General features: G+C 41.3%; 1 protein-coding gene across 2 annotated transcripts; it reads right to left on the reverse strand.

Moving 5' to 3' along the window:
• Positions 1-5,531: 5,531 nt before the first annotated feature.
• LOC308135612 (arylsulfatase I-like) lies at positions 5,532-17,890 on the reverse strand. 2 transcript variants are annotated; one of them, XM_080503687.1, is made up of 11 exons: positions 17,710-17,890; positions 14,713-14,871; positions 13,804-13,943; positions 12,457-12,606; positions 11,630-11,704; positions 11,350-11,524; positions 10,129-10,365; positions 9,262-9,408; positions 7,609-7,735; positions 6,276-6,865; positions 5,532-6,185 (listed from the first exon to the last, which is right to left on the reverse strand). In XM_080503687.1, exons 2-11 carry the CDS (start codon positions 14,854-14,856, stop codon positions 5,763-5,765), a joined length of 2,208 nt encoding a protein of 735 aa, XP_080359813.1. In that variant the 5' UTR covers positions 14,857-14,871; positions 17,710-17,890; the 3' UTR covers positions 5,532-5,762. The 2 variants fall into 2 exon arrangements, with proteins under 2 accessions (XP_080359813.1, XP_080359814.1); XM_080503688.1 differs by lacking the exon at positions 17,710-17,890 and adding an exon at positions 16,072-16,140.
• Between the last annotated feature and the right edge of the window lie 1,999 nt (positions 17,891-19,889).

The following is a 19,889-nucleotide window of genomic DNA, read 5'->3' on the forward strand; positions in this document are numbered from 1 at the left end:
GATGTATGGGGGAATCATACTCGAGATTTTGAAGGTGAAAACACCATCTGTATTTAATCTTGGTTCCACTGCGCAGTCTGTGCCGCCATGTTGCGGTACGAGTTTTTGTGTGTTTCTGCTGACAAAAGTTGTGAATGGTAAGAATGTCAGAATTGTAGCATTTGCACTCTCTGGAATGAATTTTTTTTTTCGAGAATATCCCAGAATTCCATCCTGACATCACAGAACAGGAAGAGGAAGAACCGTCATGCCCACATTCATTAGACTATGGAGGCGATATTTTCACTGGATTTAGGAAAAAGTAATGTTTGCAGACTGTGGCTTGGAGGATTAACATGATAAAACCTGGTCATAGTTAATAAATCAATACCAGCCAGTCCTGAACACTGACACTAAACTGGAGATTTAAGGAGGAGAAACATTAGAGAGGGGTTTATTTGCCATCAGACTGTGACTCTTGACCCAAATCTAAATTAAAGTCAGTACGGGACTGCACGAAGCGAACGCTGCCGCTCCTTTCTTTGATGTAGAACTTTTAATAAAATGCAGGAATAGAATGAGGACCGAGGCAAGGTCGGTACAAAAATCAATTATGACTTTTGTGCTTGTGTCTGCAGAAAGCAGCTCAGTGAAAGAATCCTAATTTCACAGACGCCCACCTGCTCCTCATATATCTATAAACCCGAACTGTCCTGTTCCTGCGGGATGACGCTCGGATTATTGGCCATGTGAGACCATGACCAAGACCATGTGAGTGAAATTATATTCTGATTACATATCATTTTCGGATGAGCTGAGTTATGAGTGAGTTAGTGCTGCACAAATATTATATAGGAATAAGTAAAACGACACACACAAAGTAATAAAAATTGTGTTTAATAAATAATCTTGTTGTGATTACAAAATGTGTCCATTTACATTATAAATGGAAGGAATATGCATACATATATACATATATATATATATATATATATATATTGCTCTGTAAAGGTTAAGTAGAGCCATATATATGTAGATTGTTCGCGTGTGCATATGTGTTTTTTTTCTACTGGTACTCTAGTTTCCTCTTAGTTTGAGGATAACTGTTTGGCCTGTAATTGACCTGCATCCTCAACCTGTGCTAGATAAGAAGATGGAGTCATTAATTATGGGATTTTAATCCCAGATGATTATATCATCCCAAATGTGCTCTGGGATAAAAATAAATAAATGAATACATAAAAAGCCTTGGGTTTCTTCACTGCGTGGAAGCGTAGAAAAGCCCCGTCAACGTCTGCAATAACATTGTTATCTGGCTCCACCTAGTGGTCAAACTCAGTTTATGCGTTTCTTCCCCATGCAGTGAAGTACCTGTACTCCATTTGTTGTCTTGATGGCTCTACTTAACCTTTACAGAGCAATTTAAATGATTTATGTGTCCATTAATTGCGTTGCACATTAGCATGCGAGCTGCAGTCGGACTGAACCACTTTGTTTGTACTTGTACGAGGTTTGAAGGTCGAAAAACATTTGAGTGTCACGTGTGGACCTGGTAGAAATCCCAGTGCAAGCGTAACTAAATAAGGAAGGTCATGGTGTTACACACAGTTCAGGAACATTATTGCTGGACGTCATCATCGCTTGTAAATGGAAGATGTTTGGAGAACCCGAGAATCTGTATGAACCCGATTGTCCAGCCAGACGTTTTATTGTAGCTTCAGCATACAGTAATGAGCTGAAGGAATCTTCCAGAAGATTAAACATGCGGGCAACACTCCAAAAAAAAAAAAAAGCTGTTATGGTCGACAGGCCAGGTGGAAGCTCTCCCTCTCAGTTAAAGTCACATGACGACACAAAACTAAGAAGCAACTGAAGAGACTATCAGGCCTCCAGAGACAAGATTTAGTCGACTGACGAAAACAAAATTCCACTTTTGTTGGCCTGAATACCGAACGTCATGCCGGGAAGAAACTGGGCAAGTCACCTGGCCATACTGACAGTGAAGCACGGCAGTGGCAGCATCATGATGAGGGGATGTTGTGAACAGTCCGGATGATAAAGGTCTATCTACCTTCTCCAATTATATGACTGTTGAAGTATTCTTATCCTTATTTAAATTTTTATTCTTATTATTCTTATTCTCATTATCATCATCATTGTCATTGTTATTGTTATTATAGCCAATACCTAATTATAAATAATTTCTAACTATTATAGAGTAGTATAACTACAGACAAATCTATAAATGCATAATATTTAGTAGTAGTAGTAATAATAATAATAATAATATCTTTTAATCTAGAATTGTAAGCATTTCTACCAGCATTTATTCATTTTGACATTTATATATTCATGGATAAATTATTCCATGAGTAAATATATATATCTATAAATGTAAAGAATAGTTGTTGTTTTTTTTTGTTTTTTTATTTTATTGGTCAATTTATTTCTACTTTACTTACTGATTTGTTGTTGGATTTGTGTCCTTTGCATGTTCTTACCTGTAAATATAAAAAGTTGGAATCAAAGTTATAATTTGCTTCCTTTATGGACTTTATTTCCCCAAAGTAGAGAAATCCGACGCCCTGTTGAAAACTGTGTCCGAGACACTCGGCCCGCTCTGCACAGTCATGGTTTGTTGGGCAATTGAGCAAATATGCAGAAATATTTAGAGGTTAGGTGTCTGGCCGGAGGGGGAAAAGCAGCAGCTGGACATCAAAGATTCTTGTAAACACCTTGTTACTTCCTCCTCTGCTATTTGACGTGAGGACGACTCCGTCCACTTCAAGACTTTATACTGGGAACGTTGTTGTGAATGTCAGCAAAACCACACGAGGGGATTTTCCTCTTTTTTTTAATTAACCTGTTGGTGCCTTCCTGCTTGGATTTATTCAGAGGCAGAACTTATTGCATCATTTGATTCCTTCACATAGTTTCCTTTAATAAAACATCACATTAATGTTACACTTTGTCTTTGCAGAGTAAGGTCGGTTTTAAGGATTCTGTTAAATAGTTTCAAAACTGCACTGAAATAAAACCAGATGTAGAAATTAAAGTTTAGTCCAACAGTGAGCATTTAAAAATGTGTATTTCCGCTGTACAGCGTGAATATTAAAGAGAGAAAAGAGCTTTTTTAATCAACACAAGATCTCTAATCTTATTTCCACCCTTGAACCTTTTCTAGATTCTGGTAACTTTAATCCACGGGTCAGTTTGTTCACCGTCTCCTCCTTCTGATATATTCTCTCTGTTTTTGATCAAATATTCTATTTCTGGGGGAGATAAAATTACATCTGACAAAATGGATATCATGAATGTATTTTAAGATGTAACTAAGGCTTTCATTTTCTTTGAAAATGTAGACGTGTATTATAAACAGAATTTACATAAATACATCATCCCTCTGCTCTATTTCTGTACTGAAAATGTATTATCAAAAATCAATGCGTTAATGTTTGGACTACCGTGTCCAGTTTTGGATTGTATGTCATTTTATATAATTTTTATATCGATACAATATCGACGTTTTCGTCAGGTATGCTCAGAGCCACAACAAAGAAAAACTTCAAAGTTGAAAATTAAAGGTTCATTTAGCACTATTTGACCCACTCATAGTGAAATTGTGCTGAATGTGGCTAGAAATGCATTTGACACTCATGATTTAAAACAAATTAGTTGCTTTTCTAGTATTATCTATAAAATAACAACACAAAGTGTTCAAATGACTGTTTATGACGGTTCACAGTGATGAAAAAACAAACAAAAACAACCACACACACCTGCTACATCTGACCTGATACATCAAAAATACTCAAACTGAGCAGCAGGTGTAACTACAAAAGAGTAAATGTCTAAAAAAACAACAACATTTTACCTCCAATAAACCCTGATGGAGGTGGAAGATATGAAGCTGTAAACATTCAACCAAACCTCTGGAATGAATCTCCAACATTCACAGTGTTGAAAAACGCGATGCTGTTACAGAACTTCAGTCCTACTTTGCAGGAACTTTGTCAGTTTGTGAAACAATAAACCAAAAACAAGCTACGAGCAAAGAACACAGAATAAATACCGTGAGAGAGTAACTTTAAAGGGTCAGCTCACCCAAACCTCAATAGATGGCTAGCAATCCTCAAAACTAACCGGTTTTTTTTTGTATTTTAGTAGGAGAATCTAAAACACAGGGACGTGAGTGGACGGATCAATGACAACTTATTTGTGACGTATCATCGGCATAACAATAACTCTTTTGTGACTCGCACTGTTTTTTGCACATCTTTTAAAATTACATAATGTTGGAAATGTACGAATTTTCAGCATAAATTGAACTCACACCTGTTTGCACGAAAAAACAAAACAAAACATTTAACCAAAAATTTGTATTTGAAGGTAGATTTTGGGACGTAAACGGCTAACCGTTTATGAATAAATCCCCAAAAAACTGCATGGAAAAAGTCCCATGCAAAGCGGATGGGAGAGGCAGAGATCGAAGGAGATCAGCGTCTGTTGCCATGGATGAGGCTGTCGCGAAAACTATTCCCCCGAATGACATGAAATTTTCAGGGATGACTTGTCTTCATCCAAGGATGGTCCCATTAAGTATTAAGAGCGATGGGGTCAAAGGTCAAGCTCTCGATGTCAAACCAACACCAAAATGTTCCATTTTCAGCTCCCTATCCCCTGATATGTCACACAATACAGTGACGTCGTTATTCTGGTTAGTTATTGGAGGTTAAAAGTCGTGGGCAGGCCATACGGAAACTGTAAAATGTGTTAAACAGTGGTAACGTGAATCAATTCAAACAACCACGACAAATGATGGAAGCATTGGTGTGGCGGCTCAAATGACCTTGTAATCCACTGGTTTCCATGGTGACAAATGTGGCATTTGTTTTTTCTGGAGAGTTTTTAGTTTTCAATCTGACCTGTTTCAGTCCTCTGTCCAAACGGATTATTTTTAATCTAAGACAAAGAAAAGGAGATGTGTGGCTGCAAGTGTGTTTCTCTCGCTACATTACGTACTGTATATGTACACTGAAAAAAGAAAAGACTTGGACCAACTTAACTAATTGCTTCAATTGGTAATACCTAAATGAATTAACTTCTTCAAACTTAAGTTAATGAATTTAATTAATTTTAGTTAATGAAAGTCCAAAGAACTTGATTCATTTTGATGTTACCGACTGAATCAATGAGTTAAGTTGGATCAAGTATTTTCTTTTTTTCAGTGTGATGAATATGAAATCATATTAATATGTATTTTGTGGCAATATTTTACAAACTCAAGGCTTTAAAAAATAAATAATGTCGTCCACTGGCGTCACCTTGTTGAAGAATCATGAAACTGCACTGAAAAAAGAAGAGACTTGGACCAACTTAACTAATTGTTTCAATTGGTAACGCCTAAATGAATCAAGTTCTTTAGACTTTATCTTAAGTTTGAAGAACTTGATTCGCAAAGCAATTATTTTCTTTTTTTCACTGTGACTCTCACATGCCTGGAACATTGTTGTACTTGCTGCCCCCCCCCCCCCCCCCCCACTTTGCCTTCACCCGAGCCAATCATCATGTAATTCTTGGAAAAGTTCTCGGAAAGACAATCAGTCCCTCTGCTTCGCTGCGTTAACGAATCGTCATTTGAGTGGACTGACCCTTTAAATTCCTCTCGGAAGGGTCACGGGCTCCCGAAGGCCCGTCGCCTCCGATCACGTCTCCGGAGGAACACATGCTACATGTAAGGCGGCGGAGCCGCGTGTCGCCGGCCTACTCCTGGTTCTCTTTCCTCAGATGCGGTTGGACATCATCCCCGTGTTCAGTTTCAGGAAGAAGGCCTTCAACTTGCACAGACGGCACTTCTTCTTCTTCTTCTTCTTCTTGCCGCTCTTGCCTTTCTTGTACACTCCCTGATATTTGCCCTCCTCGCCGTCCTCGTCCACCCAGGGCACCCAGGCCCCGTCGTGCCGGCTCGGGTCGGCCCGCGGGTCGTCGGGCGGGAAGTAGACGGGCACGGCCGTCTGGTTGTAGTAGGCCAGCCGGGCCAGGAGCCGCTGGACCACGTCGGGCCTCCGGTCCGCTAGGTCCTGCCGCTCGTACGGGTCGCCGGTGATGTTGAACAGCCAGATGTTCTTGAGGGCGGCGGATTTGGAGGGCGGCAGCAGCGAGGAGCGCTCCAGGTTCCACCAGCGGCCAGGGAGAGTGGGGAGCATCTGCCAGGAGGTGGCTCGAGGTGAATTAAGTTTGAAAAGAAGAAGGAGAGAAAGAAAAAAAAAATCGTTCCTTTGCGGCGGCGAGCTTACCTGTGGAGGGACCCAGTCTCCGTGGCCCGGGTCTCCGGTCAGCAGCTTCCAGTCTCCGACCCTGATGGCGGCCTGGACCGACGCGTCCCACACGGCGCCGGCGGTGGGGTCGGACCAGGGAAGCGGGGTTGTTGGCTGGGTCGCGTTGTGGTATTGGGGTAAGTTTCGCCTGGATTTTGACTTCAGGCGTCGTTTGAGCTGCTTCTTGGATTTCGTCGGTTTGGACTGCAGTGACTTTTGATTCTGGAAAATGTTTCGCCGGGTTTTAGCCTTCGAACGGACCTGGATCTGAGGCCGATGTCTGGGGCGAGCCGTCGATGGAGGAGTAACACCGGAGCGGATCTTCGGCTGCGGTTTGTGGGCATTGGCCTTGGCCTTCGTCGTGGGCTTTGATTTGGGGAGCGGAGTCAGCTTTGGTTTGGGGACAGGTTTGGATTTAGGCTTTGTGACACCAAAGGGAAAAGTCTGAGGTTTCTTGGTGGTCTTTAATTTAAACGATGACTTCTGTGGCATTTGCAACTTCAGGACCTTCTTCTTCTTGCTCTTCTTCTTCTTTGGCTTCTTAAATGCTGTGCCCTTCGAGGGGTTCACTGCCAGTTCGGAAAGAAATACAGGTGAAATCAGTTGATGTGGTGCAAACACTCTTAACCTGTAAAGGAAATATTTGGAACCAGTTGATCTCCCACGAAACATACGAATGAAGGTGATTTTTTTGAGCAACAAAACAGAGAAGGATTTTTTACGCTCTTTCTAAATGGAAAGGAAGCAATAGAATAACTTTTCAGAACACTCTTGGCCACAGAAGCTCGTATTGTCCTATTACCGGAAACAATAGAGAGATGAGGAACTTTTGATACTCGTATATGTTTTTGATACTCCATCCATCCATCCATCCAGCCATCAATCCAGCCATCCAAACCCAACAATCCCACATCAGATTGGAGGAAACATTTCCTCTCCAGAATCAGATTCAGGTATAATTAAGTATACTTAATGTCAACTGATTCAAAGAGAAGAGTCAGAGTGAAAATGATCAAGACAAAGAGAAACAAACAAACAAACAGGTCGATATCAGATGGCGTCCATGATGTTACACACCCACCGGTGCACAAAGTCTTACCTGCTGCAGAAGCCCAGCGCTATGTCGTTTTATCGTAGACTCATTTAATTGCAAATGTATAGTGAACATAATTTCTGTTGCATTTAGATTTGAAAAATCAGGGAGCTGGACACTTTTCTCAAAACTACCCTGTTACTTAACTTAAAACAACGCTCTACAAACTGCATGATTCTTCTAGTACGTCCCCGGTGTTGTCTGCGTTCGGCCTTTCACCTGAGTCCCAGGCCTTGGCTTCACTGGCTTCATGCAGAGGGTCGATGTTGTGTAGAATCTCCTGGCGAGGCGACTCCTTCCCCTCGCTGATAGTGGGCCAAACATCAAAACCATCCAGGCCGTGGCTCTGGGTTGTCAGACAAACACAAAAGTCCAATGCTGGGAAGCCAAATCCAACCTTCTGAAACCAGCGTTGCACTTTACATTAATGTTGCAGGAACAAGTTTTGCGCCGCTTAATGCACGCGAATAATAATGACGAGCTTCCTGTGGAAGCAGAGGCGATCGGCTTCCTGGATAAGTGTGTTTACTGTCGCCGAGACAGCCTTTCTGATCTACTTTAGCAATGGAAATATAGTGGAAAATCAAGCCAACAAAGCTTTCTGCGAGCTGCACACACACACACACACAGCAATGGCTTTCAATTGATTATAATTTATGTTAAAACGACAACAACAAAAAACCCGAAAAAGTGCACTTATGATGAGTCAAAAGCACTTTTATCTGCCTGATAGTAAAACTAGGGACACTTTTACGGCAGCTGTTTAAAAAGTTGGAGGTCAGAATTAGTAGGAGGCACTCAACCCCGACTGGGAGAGTGAAAAAGTTTTGACAACCATGAAAACATTAGAGAGCCTAAAAGCGGTAACACGAGAGCTCGCATCGGGGTCTGGGGCGGCTGTGGTGGGAGAAAAGCGTCCTCATGTCTGGCCAACTCTGTTTCGGAGCACAATAAACCCATTAAGGCACTTAGCGAGTGTGCTTTTTCTATTAACTCCTCTGTACTTCAGCCCTTTTGCTTGTTTACTCGGCCACATTGTGAGGCACAAACACAGAACTGCCAACTCACATGCATCGATTCACTTTGAACTCGCACGCTCCCATCTTAATTTGTCATTCATATCTCTTTGAGGGCTTTTGAAGATGGTGCGATAATGAGTTTTCATTAAGGATCAGAAACTTCAAAGTGTCTGACGAGTGCAGGTTGGCAATTTTTTTTACCTTCGTGAGAGACTTTATTTATTTGGCTCATGATGAAATCAAACATTGTAAAGCCGAGGTGTCAAACATAAGGCACATGGGCCAAAACCGGCCCACAAGAGGCTCCAATCTGGCCAAACTACTGAGCAAATTGTAAAAATTTCAAAGAAAACATCGGTTTTATATTTAAAAAAAACTATTCTTAAAAGTAACACAGAGACCCCAAGATCATTGCAAGCTTTTTTTTTTTTTTTACATTTCAGCATATTTTGCAATAAAAATGATCATTAAAATTGATTTTATATTGAGATTTTAGTCATTTTCAGTAGAAATTTTGTCACGAATAGAGATATTTACATCACGTTTTCGCTGAACCACAACAATGAAAAATTTAAAAGTTTAAATGAAAAAATTATTATGACACTATTTGACCAGTCCGCCCACTCGTGGTGAAATTGGGCTTTATGTGGCCTCTGAATGAAAATGTGTTTTTGACACCCCAAGTATAGCCTTTTTTACAATCCTGGATATTTCAAAGTTGAGGTAAGCTCTATGAACACAACAATACACCATCAAACGCTTTTCAAATTGGATTTTCAAATTTAAAATTTTCAAATTGGATTTGTTGTCATGTTCATGAATGAATGACAACAAGTCGTTCAGTTCCACTGACCTGGCTGATGTTTCCTCCGGCCAGACCCACCAGAGTGGGGAACCAGTCGGTGATGTGGAGAAGATCCCTCGAGACGCGTTTCCTCCGTCTCAGCAGGGGACTGTGGACGAACGCCACTCCACGGACTCCTCCCTCCCAGTACGTCCCCTGGAGACACACCGGGTGAGTTCATCCATGTCACTGATAAAACACTGAGAATCTCAAGGTTCCTGCAAACGGCGCAAATGTCAGCCGTGTGAGACAAAAGATCGGCTTGTGGGAGAATCATTTGGAACATCGGTGGTCGTGGCTGTTGTAGAAGATCTAAGATCTCTTTGATTTTCCACACAGTGGCTAAAATCAGTTGGATTTTGTGCTCGGTTCTAGAATGTCCGAGGTTTCGGGTTGCGACCTTTATCGTACTGTGTCGGATCCCATCAGCTTAAGCAAACCAATAGAAATACAGCATGGCATGAGGTACGTAGCATATCAGTGCAACACTGGAATGCTAACCGAGAATGCTACTACATGCTTACAAGAACTTACTTTAATTCGTTATTCGTTTGTTTACTTTCGTTCGCCTCTCTATCTGAGCCATGACATAATTTTCCTTTTTGTTTTTTGGGGATTTTTACCCAAACATAAAAATAAGGGCCAGAGTGCTGTCCTTGTTTTGCACCTTTATTTTTCCTGAATGGACGGCGCATGCTTATGATGTTACATTGTTGCGTAATCAACCTCGACTAATGGTCGACCGCGTAATCATGTTGAGTCGGCACAGATGCCACTCGTACAGTCATCCAAATGAATACTTAAATTCGTTTCGTACAGCTGTGAATCGTGTGAAAGAGCTCTGACGACACCGTGGGCAAAACACACTCTCTCTACCTTCCGGCCTCTCAGTGGCCAGTTGCTCCCACCGGTGAACGGCTGAGCCCCGTTGTCCGTGGAGTAGACGATCACGCTGTTTCGGTAGTAGCCGTACTTTCTGAGGGCGTAGGTGACATTTCGGACCGACTCGTCCACCGTAGAAACCATGGCGGCAAACTTCCTCCTCGCGACGTTGGCCATGTCCCGGTAGGGGTAGATGTACGACTTGGGGGTCTGCAGAGGAGTGTGAACTGCCTGCAGGGAAACGGTGAGTTTAAGTACAAGTTGTCACTTGTATTACAGCTGTGGGGCTTTAAAAATGGACAACGCTTTCTTTTTTCCAAACAACTTTGTTAAAGTTTTTTCCTGTGTGGCCTGTTTTCTATTAAACTGTCGGGTTTCTGGTTTCTAAATAAGATTTTCTTCTCGCTGACAGTAAAAACAAACACTTTGTGTCCTCAATCGGTCTTTGAGTTTTCTGCAGCTCAGATTCCCGACATGAACGACAAAGTAATGAAAGTCAGGCTTTGTTGGTTTGTGCTGCACAAAAGGTTTAAAGCCGGGGTGTCAAACATACATAAGGCCCGTGGGCCAAGACCGGTTCACAACATGCTCTAATGCACTGATCAAATAGGACAAATTTCAAAGAAAACATAGATTTCTGAACACATTTCTTCAGAGTAGCAGACATAACACAACACTGAGACCCGAGCTGAGACATCAGGGATGCTGTAATGAAAGCTAGCAAACTAGCATTGGCGAGAATTTATAAAAACACCCAAAATGCAACAGTTATCAGAGACATTTCACTGCATTTTGCACCAGAAAATGTAATTAAAATTGGCTTTATGTTGAGATTTTAGCAATTTTATGTAGTAATTGTTTGTTTTTTGTGAAAATATAGTTGTATGACATGTATTCTGCGCCATAAGAAAGACCACTATTTTAGCATTCCGGCCGATTCAAGATGAAATTGAGCTGCATGTGGCCTCTGAATTAGAATGTGCTTAACACCCTTGGATTAGAGGGTTAATGCTCTTCATAGCAAGAATATTCCCCATTTCAAATCAAATGTCTTGTGGTTTTTAAAATATGGGTTTGACAAGTGATGGTTTTAAAAATGAAGGGTTGAAACCGACTGTCTCACTTCCTGTGTTTGTCCTGTTATGAACGGGCAACCTGGACCATCAAAAGACGCTGAAACTTCATCCACGGCCCATCACAGTCTTTTGTTAATACCTGGAGGGAGAGGAGCAGGAAAAGTGGCTTCTTGGTGGGGTCGTGACTCTCCAGGATCTTGCGGGCTCTCTGTGTGAACAGCGTGGTGGAATACTTCCCCTCCTGACCCCACGCTACTTCCTCGTCCTCGTGGAGATCGTAACCACACAGCCCGGGGCCATCACAAGATCCGTAACTACACTCAGATATAGAGACACATTGTCATAGCACATATTATAAAAAAAATTATAATAAAAAAACCCCCAACAAACTCATAAAGCTGTAAGTATTCATGTTTTACCTGTAGTAATCCACACTGCCGGTTAAAGAACCAAAGAACGTGTCAAAACCTTTTCGGGTGGGCAGACAAGCTTTCCTGAAAGGAAAGTTCAGACAAAGTGTCATAGAGACGTTATGAAGGCAGGGATTGGTGTGTAAATGAATGTGGGTGAGTCTTGCTCAAGGACCCCCGGTGCATGTTTATAGTCGACAGTCGGCGTAATAATCCAACTTGATCGTCTATCCTTATAAATGTCCGTGTTAATATTTCGTTTTCAACCAACAGCACCCTCAAGTGGTCCAACCTGAAAACTACATTGTTTTCAACGTTTGCGCCGTTTTCCATGTTTTTGTTTTGTGTTCAGTCGGACAGCTTTCATGCTTCCGGGCGAGAAAGCTCCCTCCGATGAGTAATCAAACCTTCCCGAAACTAACTTCAAGGGCATCGAACAGGGCGGCTCATTTTGTCCCCGTCAGATCTGGAGAAGTCAGGTGAAAGTTTTCGGGAACACACAGGCTTTATTCTTTTTAGGAAGTGACGGCAGTGAGGCAGCATGGAGAATACCGAGGTCCTGAGACTTTTTTGGCCTGCTGTGTGGAGGTGGAAAAGCAAGCAGAAGAAGAATTTCTCTCTCTCTCTCTCTCTCTCTCTCTCTCTCTCTCTCTCTCTCTCTCTCTCTCTCTCTCTCTCTCTCTCTCTTCTTTTCATTGCTTGCAAAATGAGTCAGAGAAACACTAATAATGACTGAGGGATGTTTTTTTTTTTTTAAAGGAGGATTTTCACAATCGAACGGATGGAAAATAGATCAACTCTCCTCCCCACCATTTCCTGTGAGTCCTCCACCTCACCTGTAGAAGCCCAGGTGCCACTTGCCCACCATGTGTGTGGAGTAGCCAGCGTCGCGGAGCCTCTCGGGCAGAGTGTCCATGTGTGACGGCAAACAGCTTGGCTGGCTGGGTCTGATGATGGAGTGCTGTAATCCTGTGTGGATCTGATACCTCACAAGGAGAAAAAAAAATTTGTTTTTTATTTGTACTCGATAAAGCTGCTGGCTCACGATCACATTAGAAACCAGAGTGGCATTAATCCTCGCTGCTCCTGAGTTTCCTCATCAATAATCTGATTATTCTGAGCAGCCACCTCATTTGAACCGGAGCAAAGACTCGATAACCATCATCTTCTAAATGATGTAGATATGTGTGCGAGTGAGTGCTCTGGTCTCTGCAGGGATCTTTGGAAATAACTTTGTGGTTTGGGGACTCGGGAAGGAAATCCGTACATTTTAGGTTTCGCACTTCTGGCTCAATATGCCTGCAGATTTAGATTTAGGGAGTAATAACCAAAGAAAATACAGTACTATGAGGATGTGAATGCAAATTTAACACATAATTCTGTCGACTGGGTGAAAACAGCCAGAAGTAATGCTCAGTCCGCTTTATAAACAGAAGTTATTGTCAACTTCCACAAACCTGCAGGCTCACCTGAGAATATCAGAACTAAACTGATGATGGTTTTTATGTTTCTACATTTTTATTTCCAAACTGCCTCATGTACATTTTCTTTTCAGGAGGGATTTTTTTTTTTTTTTTTTTTTTACACTCTTACTGTCTGTTTTATTTGTTGGATCCTGAAGCACTTTGATATTTCACCACTTACATTTACGTTTTGATGAGATCAAGGTAGAAGTGACAAACAAAGAATACAAAAGGTTAATGCAGCTGTGAAGAAAATAAGACTGGAAAGGTAATAAGGTAATGAAAATAATGAGGTCGCTTTGTGGTGTTTAACATGCTTTTTTGTCTTCTTTTTAATTTTTAATTCATTTTTTATCTGAAGATTTGAAATTCAATTGAATTTGGTCTTTTAAGAATCTTACGGACACACACACACACACACACACACACACACACACACACACACACACACACACACACACCTTATTCTAAATGTGAGGTAGATTTTGGTTTCTGATACCAGTAACGTACATACAGTAGTCTTTGATAAATAAAAGAAGACTTTTTACTCGTAGAATTCACGACCTCTTTCTCATAACTACCATTCCTTCACTAATTCTGATCTATTAACAGCTGTCTTGGAAAAAAACTGTCGGACGCTTTGGTTGTTCATTTCGACAATCCTCCAGCCATAAAAAGTAAATACCTCCGGGTCACAAAGGGTTAATGGGGCATCCTTACCTGCCGGTGAGGAGCTGGCTGCGTGACGGCGTGCAGATGGGCTGCACGTAGTAATTCTCCAGTTTGACGCCTTCTGCCGCCAGCTTGTCCAGGGTGGGGGTCTTGATGGTGGGGTTGTGGTAGCCGATGTCGTTGAAGCCCTGTTTGGAAACAGTCACGTCTTCAGTTTCCTCCTGGTTCAAGTCCAAGCCTCACAAACTCCAGCCTGATTTGTGTTTACACCACCGCTTCTCCTCGGGTAACTGATTCGGTGCAGATGTGTGCGAGTTGCTGCTGGTGGCTGTTTACGTCCAACTTTTGGTTCTCTACCTTTTTAATGGAGCAGTTTTCCTTGTGAGGATAAAGAAAACAAATGGCCTGTGCTGAAGACGTTACAAAGTACTGCGTAAACTCATTTTGTTAGAGGCATACTTTATGACTACAACTCAACAGTAAAACCCAATTCCCCAAGGGGGTGGAGGGGTGGGCGGGCAGGTGGGGGCTCGTCTTTCATGCAACAGATACCCAACCATTAAAAATGGTGATTTATGTTGATACCAAGGAGGCAGAGAGAGCAAACTGCAAGGTTGTTTGACTGAGTGTGTTTGTCACAGCCACCCCTTTGGAGTACTTTTTCTGTAAGAAATCCTGTACTTTTCATTAAAATATTCAGTCTTATACCATATCACTGCACTGACTGTATCTAATTTTATGATTTTTTTATCAGGATGTTTTGTAGAAAGAAAATACAGCGAATAAAGTGTGCAGGACGAAGGAGCCCCATATTGTTTTTTAATAAATTGTTAAGAGTTGGAAATGATCAGAGAATTCCAGACAGAGCAGTTTCTCCGCTCACAGAGGACATGAGGGAAAGGTGTCATCATTCTAAAAGCTCTCGTCTATTTTTTTTTTCCACCCGGAGACTCTGACCTGATCATCGATGAGGATGAAGACGATGTGCGGCTGGCCCTTCCTCTCGCTCCGAGTCTGGTTGGATTCATGCTGATGAGCTGAAAGGCAGCCGAGTCCCAGGAGAGCGCCGAGCACGGCCAGAGCGGCGGCGGCGGCCCGCATCGCTGCACCGAAGTCCTGCGGGGAAACAAACCGAAACCCTGGCGTGACAGTCCAGTGACGACTTCAGCGAGCAAAATGGCAAAGAGGCAGAACTCCAAACTGTTTGAGTTGGAACGGATTCGCGCGATTGTGTGAGCGGTTGAGACGGACCTGCCAACATGGCTGTAACTGTGATCTCAAACACATCCATCTGTTGGACGGAGAGCTGCAGCTCCGAGGAGGGCTTTTTTTTATGATTTTTTTTTTTTTGTGTGATCATTTTCAATTTCTGGAGTTGAGTAACACCATTAAGAAAGTGATGAAAACATGAGCTGTGAGACCACAGCGAGCAGAACCAAACAGGTCTGAGCCGGATGAAGATGAAATCCTGAGACAGCTGAGGTTGGTTTAGGAAAAAAACAAAAACTCGATGAAGAACAGATGAGGATGAGTCCATAAAGAATAAAACAAAAGCAAGAACCACCATACAGCAACATCCACCTATCATCTGGTGGGATGGATCCCAGCAGAAATCACAGCGATAACGCTGAGAGACAACACACATGTTCAATTAACAGTCACGTATGTATTTAGATTGCTGGAAGAAGCCAGAATATGTCGAGAAACCGACCAAGGTATGACCGCATATGGCCTGAAATGTTATATTGTCTCTTTTTTTCAAAAGAAAATACTTTGAATTCCTATCTTTTTCTCATGTTGGCAGGATGATTGGGTTCTATTCACGTACATTTTACTGTCGGCCTCCTTTTAAATCCCATGTTATATTTGCACACCGACGGCCACACGGACATACTGTCATAAATAGTAACTTTTTAAATAGTGTTAAAAGGGTTTAAATTAAAAAATCAGAAGCTTTTTGTGCCCGAGATGACAGGGTTTCCATTTGGAGAGCTTTGCTTTTGTTTCAAAGATCCTCAGAGTACTAGTGAAACTGTTATAATCTTATTTGGCGTGTCAGAAACTTAAAAAAAAAAAACCTCTCACAATGTCAATATCTGTTACTATCTCATGATTTTCTTTGTGCTTAGAAAATGATTCTGCAGCATTGGAAGAAGAAACACTAACAGATACCTTCCACTGAGAGAAAATCAGACAGATTGGAGCAATACAAGGGAAACTAAATCATTTGTCACTCATCCAGGTTTTACATATATAAAATTTTTATTTTACATACATTACCACTTGGCAGCTGGGAGGCTGGGTGGGTTTGTTTACCTGTATGTTTTCTCTTTGTTGTGCTTTGTTTTTTCTTCTTCTTCTGCTGATTACAGTATTGCTCTTTGCTTTTTGTTTGCTTGTCCTGAAATAACACCAGTTCGGTTGTGTTGTTATATAGAAAAACTGAAGGAAGCCTTGTTTTGCACTATTTGTGGTATCTGCACTGTGCTTGTTTTTCCCTTCCCAATAGAAATATTCGAAACGGAGATAATCAAGACCTGTCAGCGCTTTCGTTTGGACACAAGTCGTGAGTCTCCAGTAAGTAAAGCAAGCTGATAATGTGGCTTTACCATCTGCATGCCATCTATTGATTCCTCGCCAAAAAACACATCAGATCTGATCCGAACTGACTTCGGTTTCGTCCAAACTCTGCACTCTCTGCACCAGCAGACTTCTGTTAATGGTAACTTGTGCAGCTGCCGCAGCTTCAGCCGGCTGCAGCTGGCTTTAAGCTTCACGCTCAGCAGACCCTCCGTCTTCACGCACCCTCACACGACGCTTCCCGTGTCATATGTTACACTAAATGCCGTCCATCAAATGGCCAATTTCTCAGTAAAATGTGGAGAGAAAAAAATAAGTGGCTTGGAAAATCTTCTCAAGTGCAAAAAGGCCCACGGGCACATTAATGAATCGTGTGTTGGCCTGAGATAAACCAATATTCAATTGAAATTGACATGAAGTACATTTTTCAAATAGTTTTATTTTTGTTTTTTTTTCCACCCATAGCTTGATGTGCAGCTGTGGGAGGAAGAGGAATGGCACATTTTCCACGTGTAATCTGTGACGTGTTTACTAACTTCAAAGCCAAAGATTCGAATGAAATGTTGATTTTATACGTAAGCGTGATGAAAAGCAGATGCCTGGGCCTGAATGGAGAACAAACTCAGTCCTTCTCCCACGGCCTGGTGTCCATGCGGAGCGTAAACCCGATTCATGGGTGACCAAGGTACCAGTGAAGTGTGGGTCTGCTTCAGGGCCAGGTTGCGGTTCAGATCAGGGTGAAACTGAAGTAGTAAAGAGTGAATCTGGATGAAATGAATGGAAGTCAATGTGCTGCCCACAAACGGAATTAAAACACCGATGTCCCTAATAGGGACTAGTACTTGTTTACTGAGGTCATTACAAGAGGAGACCACACGCGCGCGCGCGCGCGCACACACACACACACAAATGCAAATCATTCCGAGGCACTTTACATGGATTACACTCATTTCCAGGAGATTTACCGTAACATCAACCGTACCCACAACTTTTCCAACGTCATATCTAAACTTAAAACACATAATTACCCAAAACCTTAATGATTAAGATTATAGTGTGTTGATTTTAAGTTGATTTTTTTTTTTTTTTTTTTTTTACACAAAACACAAAACCCCTATAATGTGGGTGGGTTGTCAGGTTTAGGTCCTCATGGGATGGGTAAAACACACGCGCGCACGCACACACACAGGTTGTAACTTGTTATTAGGTTGTTGAATCGTGTTAATAAACACAATATGTCAATAATAACATGAACATAAAAATAAAGCAAACGTCACACATCCTGTTGAAAAGAATGCCAATAACCAAATGTCACGTTCAGAATGAGTCATTGAACAGCGGCGTTATTTCAAAAAGGCAGGCCCAGATCAATACCTCGATCGGGGGATCAATGGGAGTGAACGGCTCTTCTCTTCCTCTCCTCCTCTTCCTCTCCTCCGCGCCTCAGTTCATTTCTTCACACTCGGGCTCGTCCTTCAGCTCTCAGAGAGGTTGGTTTGCGGAAAGTTTGCAGAAGACGCCGCCGCATGTCCTCAAGTTTCCACAGGAGCTTCCTTTCTTCAGGCTGCGCGTCCTCACGGCCGATGAAATACGAGCGACGACAAGCCGCCGTGCGTAATTACGCACGGGCTTCCGCTGCGCCCCGCCACACTAAAAGACTTTTAGCTCCTCTATCGATCGAACTAAAGACAGCAAATCTGTATTCAAGTTCAACCAGTGTTACAATGCTTAAATATACGAGTGTCTTCCATTTGAAAGTGCTGTTTAACTTAAAAAAACAAAACATTCCAAGGAAATCATTTACTTTATTGGCTGCAAAGTACAGGTCAAAACATTTGAAGACATTTCCAATTTTGAGTACACTCAGTTCTGATTTCGAATTTTGATGGTTGGGAATTCGATTACATGATGTAAGCTGTACTTTACCCTTTATAGAGCACATGGAAATGTTATTGAATAGTGGGTTGACCCCGGTATAATTAAAATTAGGATCGGTGAATGCAGAAATAAAAGGAGTTTCTCCATTGGGATTAATAAAGTTTGGTTAGTCTAATATATTTTCTAAACATTTTAAAGTGAGGATGAATACATATAAATACATCCTTTTTAAAAAGAGTAAAGTCTCTTGGAAACTGAACCTGAACCTGAAAAAAAAAAAAATCTAAATCAAATGTTGTATTTGTGAATTGAGTAATATTTTGTTAAATTTTTAAAACAGTTTTTTGTGATTTGTTATAAGAGAATCTAAAATGAATCCTTAAATGTAAAACGTCACGTACATAAAGTGAAACTAGTATTTTTGTTTTCAGCTTTGTTCTGAAGGATTAACTCCATCACATCCGGTGTATTTGAGGTGATTTCTGCAACTCAACGCAGAGAAAACCCGATGATAAAAGTTGTTTAAAGGACTGTAAGTGATATTATCTTCATATCCAGGGAGGTCCTCCTGGATGTAGCAGCGGGCATCATATCAACATGAGGGCGGGGACTGAGCCTGTTCCCCGGGCAGGCGCCAGCTGGCACCCCGGGGGGAACCAGGCTTGTAAACCATCCAAAAGAGAGCAGAATAAGCCCGAAAATGAAATAAATCAAGCAGGAATCAAAGCTCATGTTTCGCCCACATAATGATGCATTGTTCCAGCTCTGAAGAAATCATGGACAAGAATTTATTTCAACATTAAAAACACGTTAGGAGTAGAATAATGAAAATAACACTGGAATAAAAGAAAAACCTTTTTGTATTCCAAAACTGAATTTTGAAAAAACAACATACTGAAGTTGTCGTTATAAACAGTAAAGATGACGTGAAGCTGGTGATAAACAACAACAAAATGAATAAAAAATTAAACATAAATTCAAGAGGTTTCCAGATCTCTTGAAGACCCAGGCATGACATCTGAAATAAAACCTTGAATTGTGGCTACACATTAGTATTTTGTGGCCACAAAATATTAATTTGTGGTCAGACAATACGACAATGTTCCATTAAATACTCTTTTGTGGGTATGAAATACTATCAGGTGGCCTCAAAATGGTAATTTGGGACCAGGAAATTTGAATTTATGCTACTTGTTGCCAGAAAATTGGAATTTGTGGCCACGAAATAGTGACTTGTTGCCATAGAAAAGTAATTTGAGGCCACGACATAGAAATTTTAAGCCACAAAATAGTAGTTTGCTAATTCGTTGTCAGAAAAATAGTCATTTGTGGCTATGAAATAGAAGTTTGTGGCCACAAAATATTCATTTGTAGTCACAAAATACTATTTGATGGCCACAAAATAGAGTAATTTGTGACTTCCACCCTTGTAAATAAGAATTCTGATGAGCTTTAACATTTTTTCTCTCTGACTGTTATTAATTTGCCGTCTTTATTGTTTCGGTACTGAAGCATATTGAAGTAATAACCTAGAGTGAAACACATGTTAGTGACTGAGAATCCTTTTGTGGGCAGCCAATGTTATGATTTGAAAAGCCATAAAGGGAAAATATATTCCTCTAATACATTTTCATAAATGAGGCAGAAAGAAGGATTTGTTTTGTTTTTCTTTCGAT

The sequence above is a fragment of the Blennius ocellaris genome (genome assembly GCF_963422515.1).
Source record: "Blennius ocellaris genome assembly, chromosome: 10".
Taxonomy (NCBI): Eukaryota; Metazoa; Chordata; class Actinopteri; order Blenniiformes; family Blenniidae; genus Blennius; species Blennius ocellaris.

Excerpts from the sequence above, each read along its gene's own strand:
- LOC308135612 (XM_080503687.1), bottom strand. The coding sequence starts at position 14,856 with ATGCGGGCCGCCGCCGCCGCTCTGGCCGTGCTCGGCGCTCTCCTGGGA. Across the intron at positions 12,607-13,803 it reads AGCCAGCTCCTCACCGGCAG|GTATCAGATCCACACAGGAT; the intron begins GTAAGGATGCCC and ends TCTCCTTGTGAG. Across the intron at positions 6,186-6,275 it reads GAGACTGGGTCCCTCCACAG|ATGCTCCCCACTCTCCCTGG; the intron begins GTAAGCTCGCCG and ends ACCTCCTGGCAG.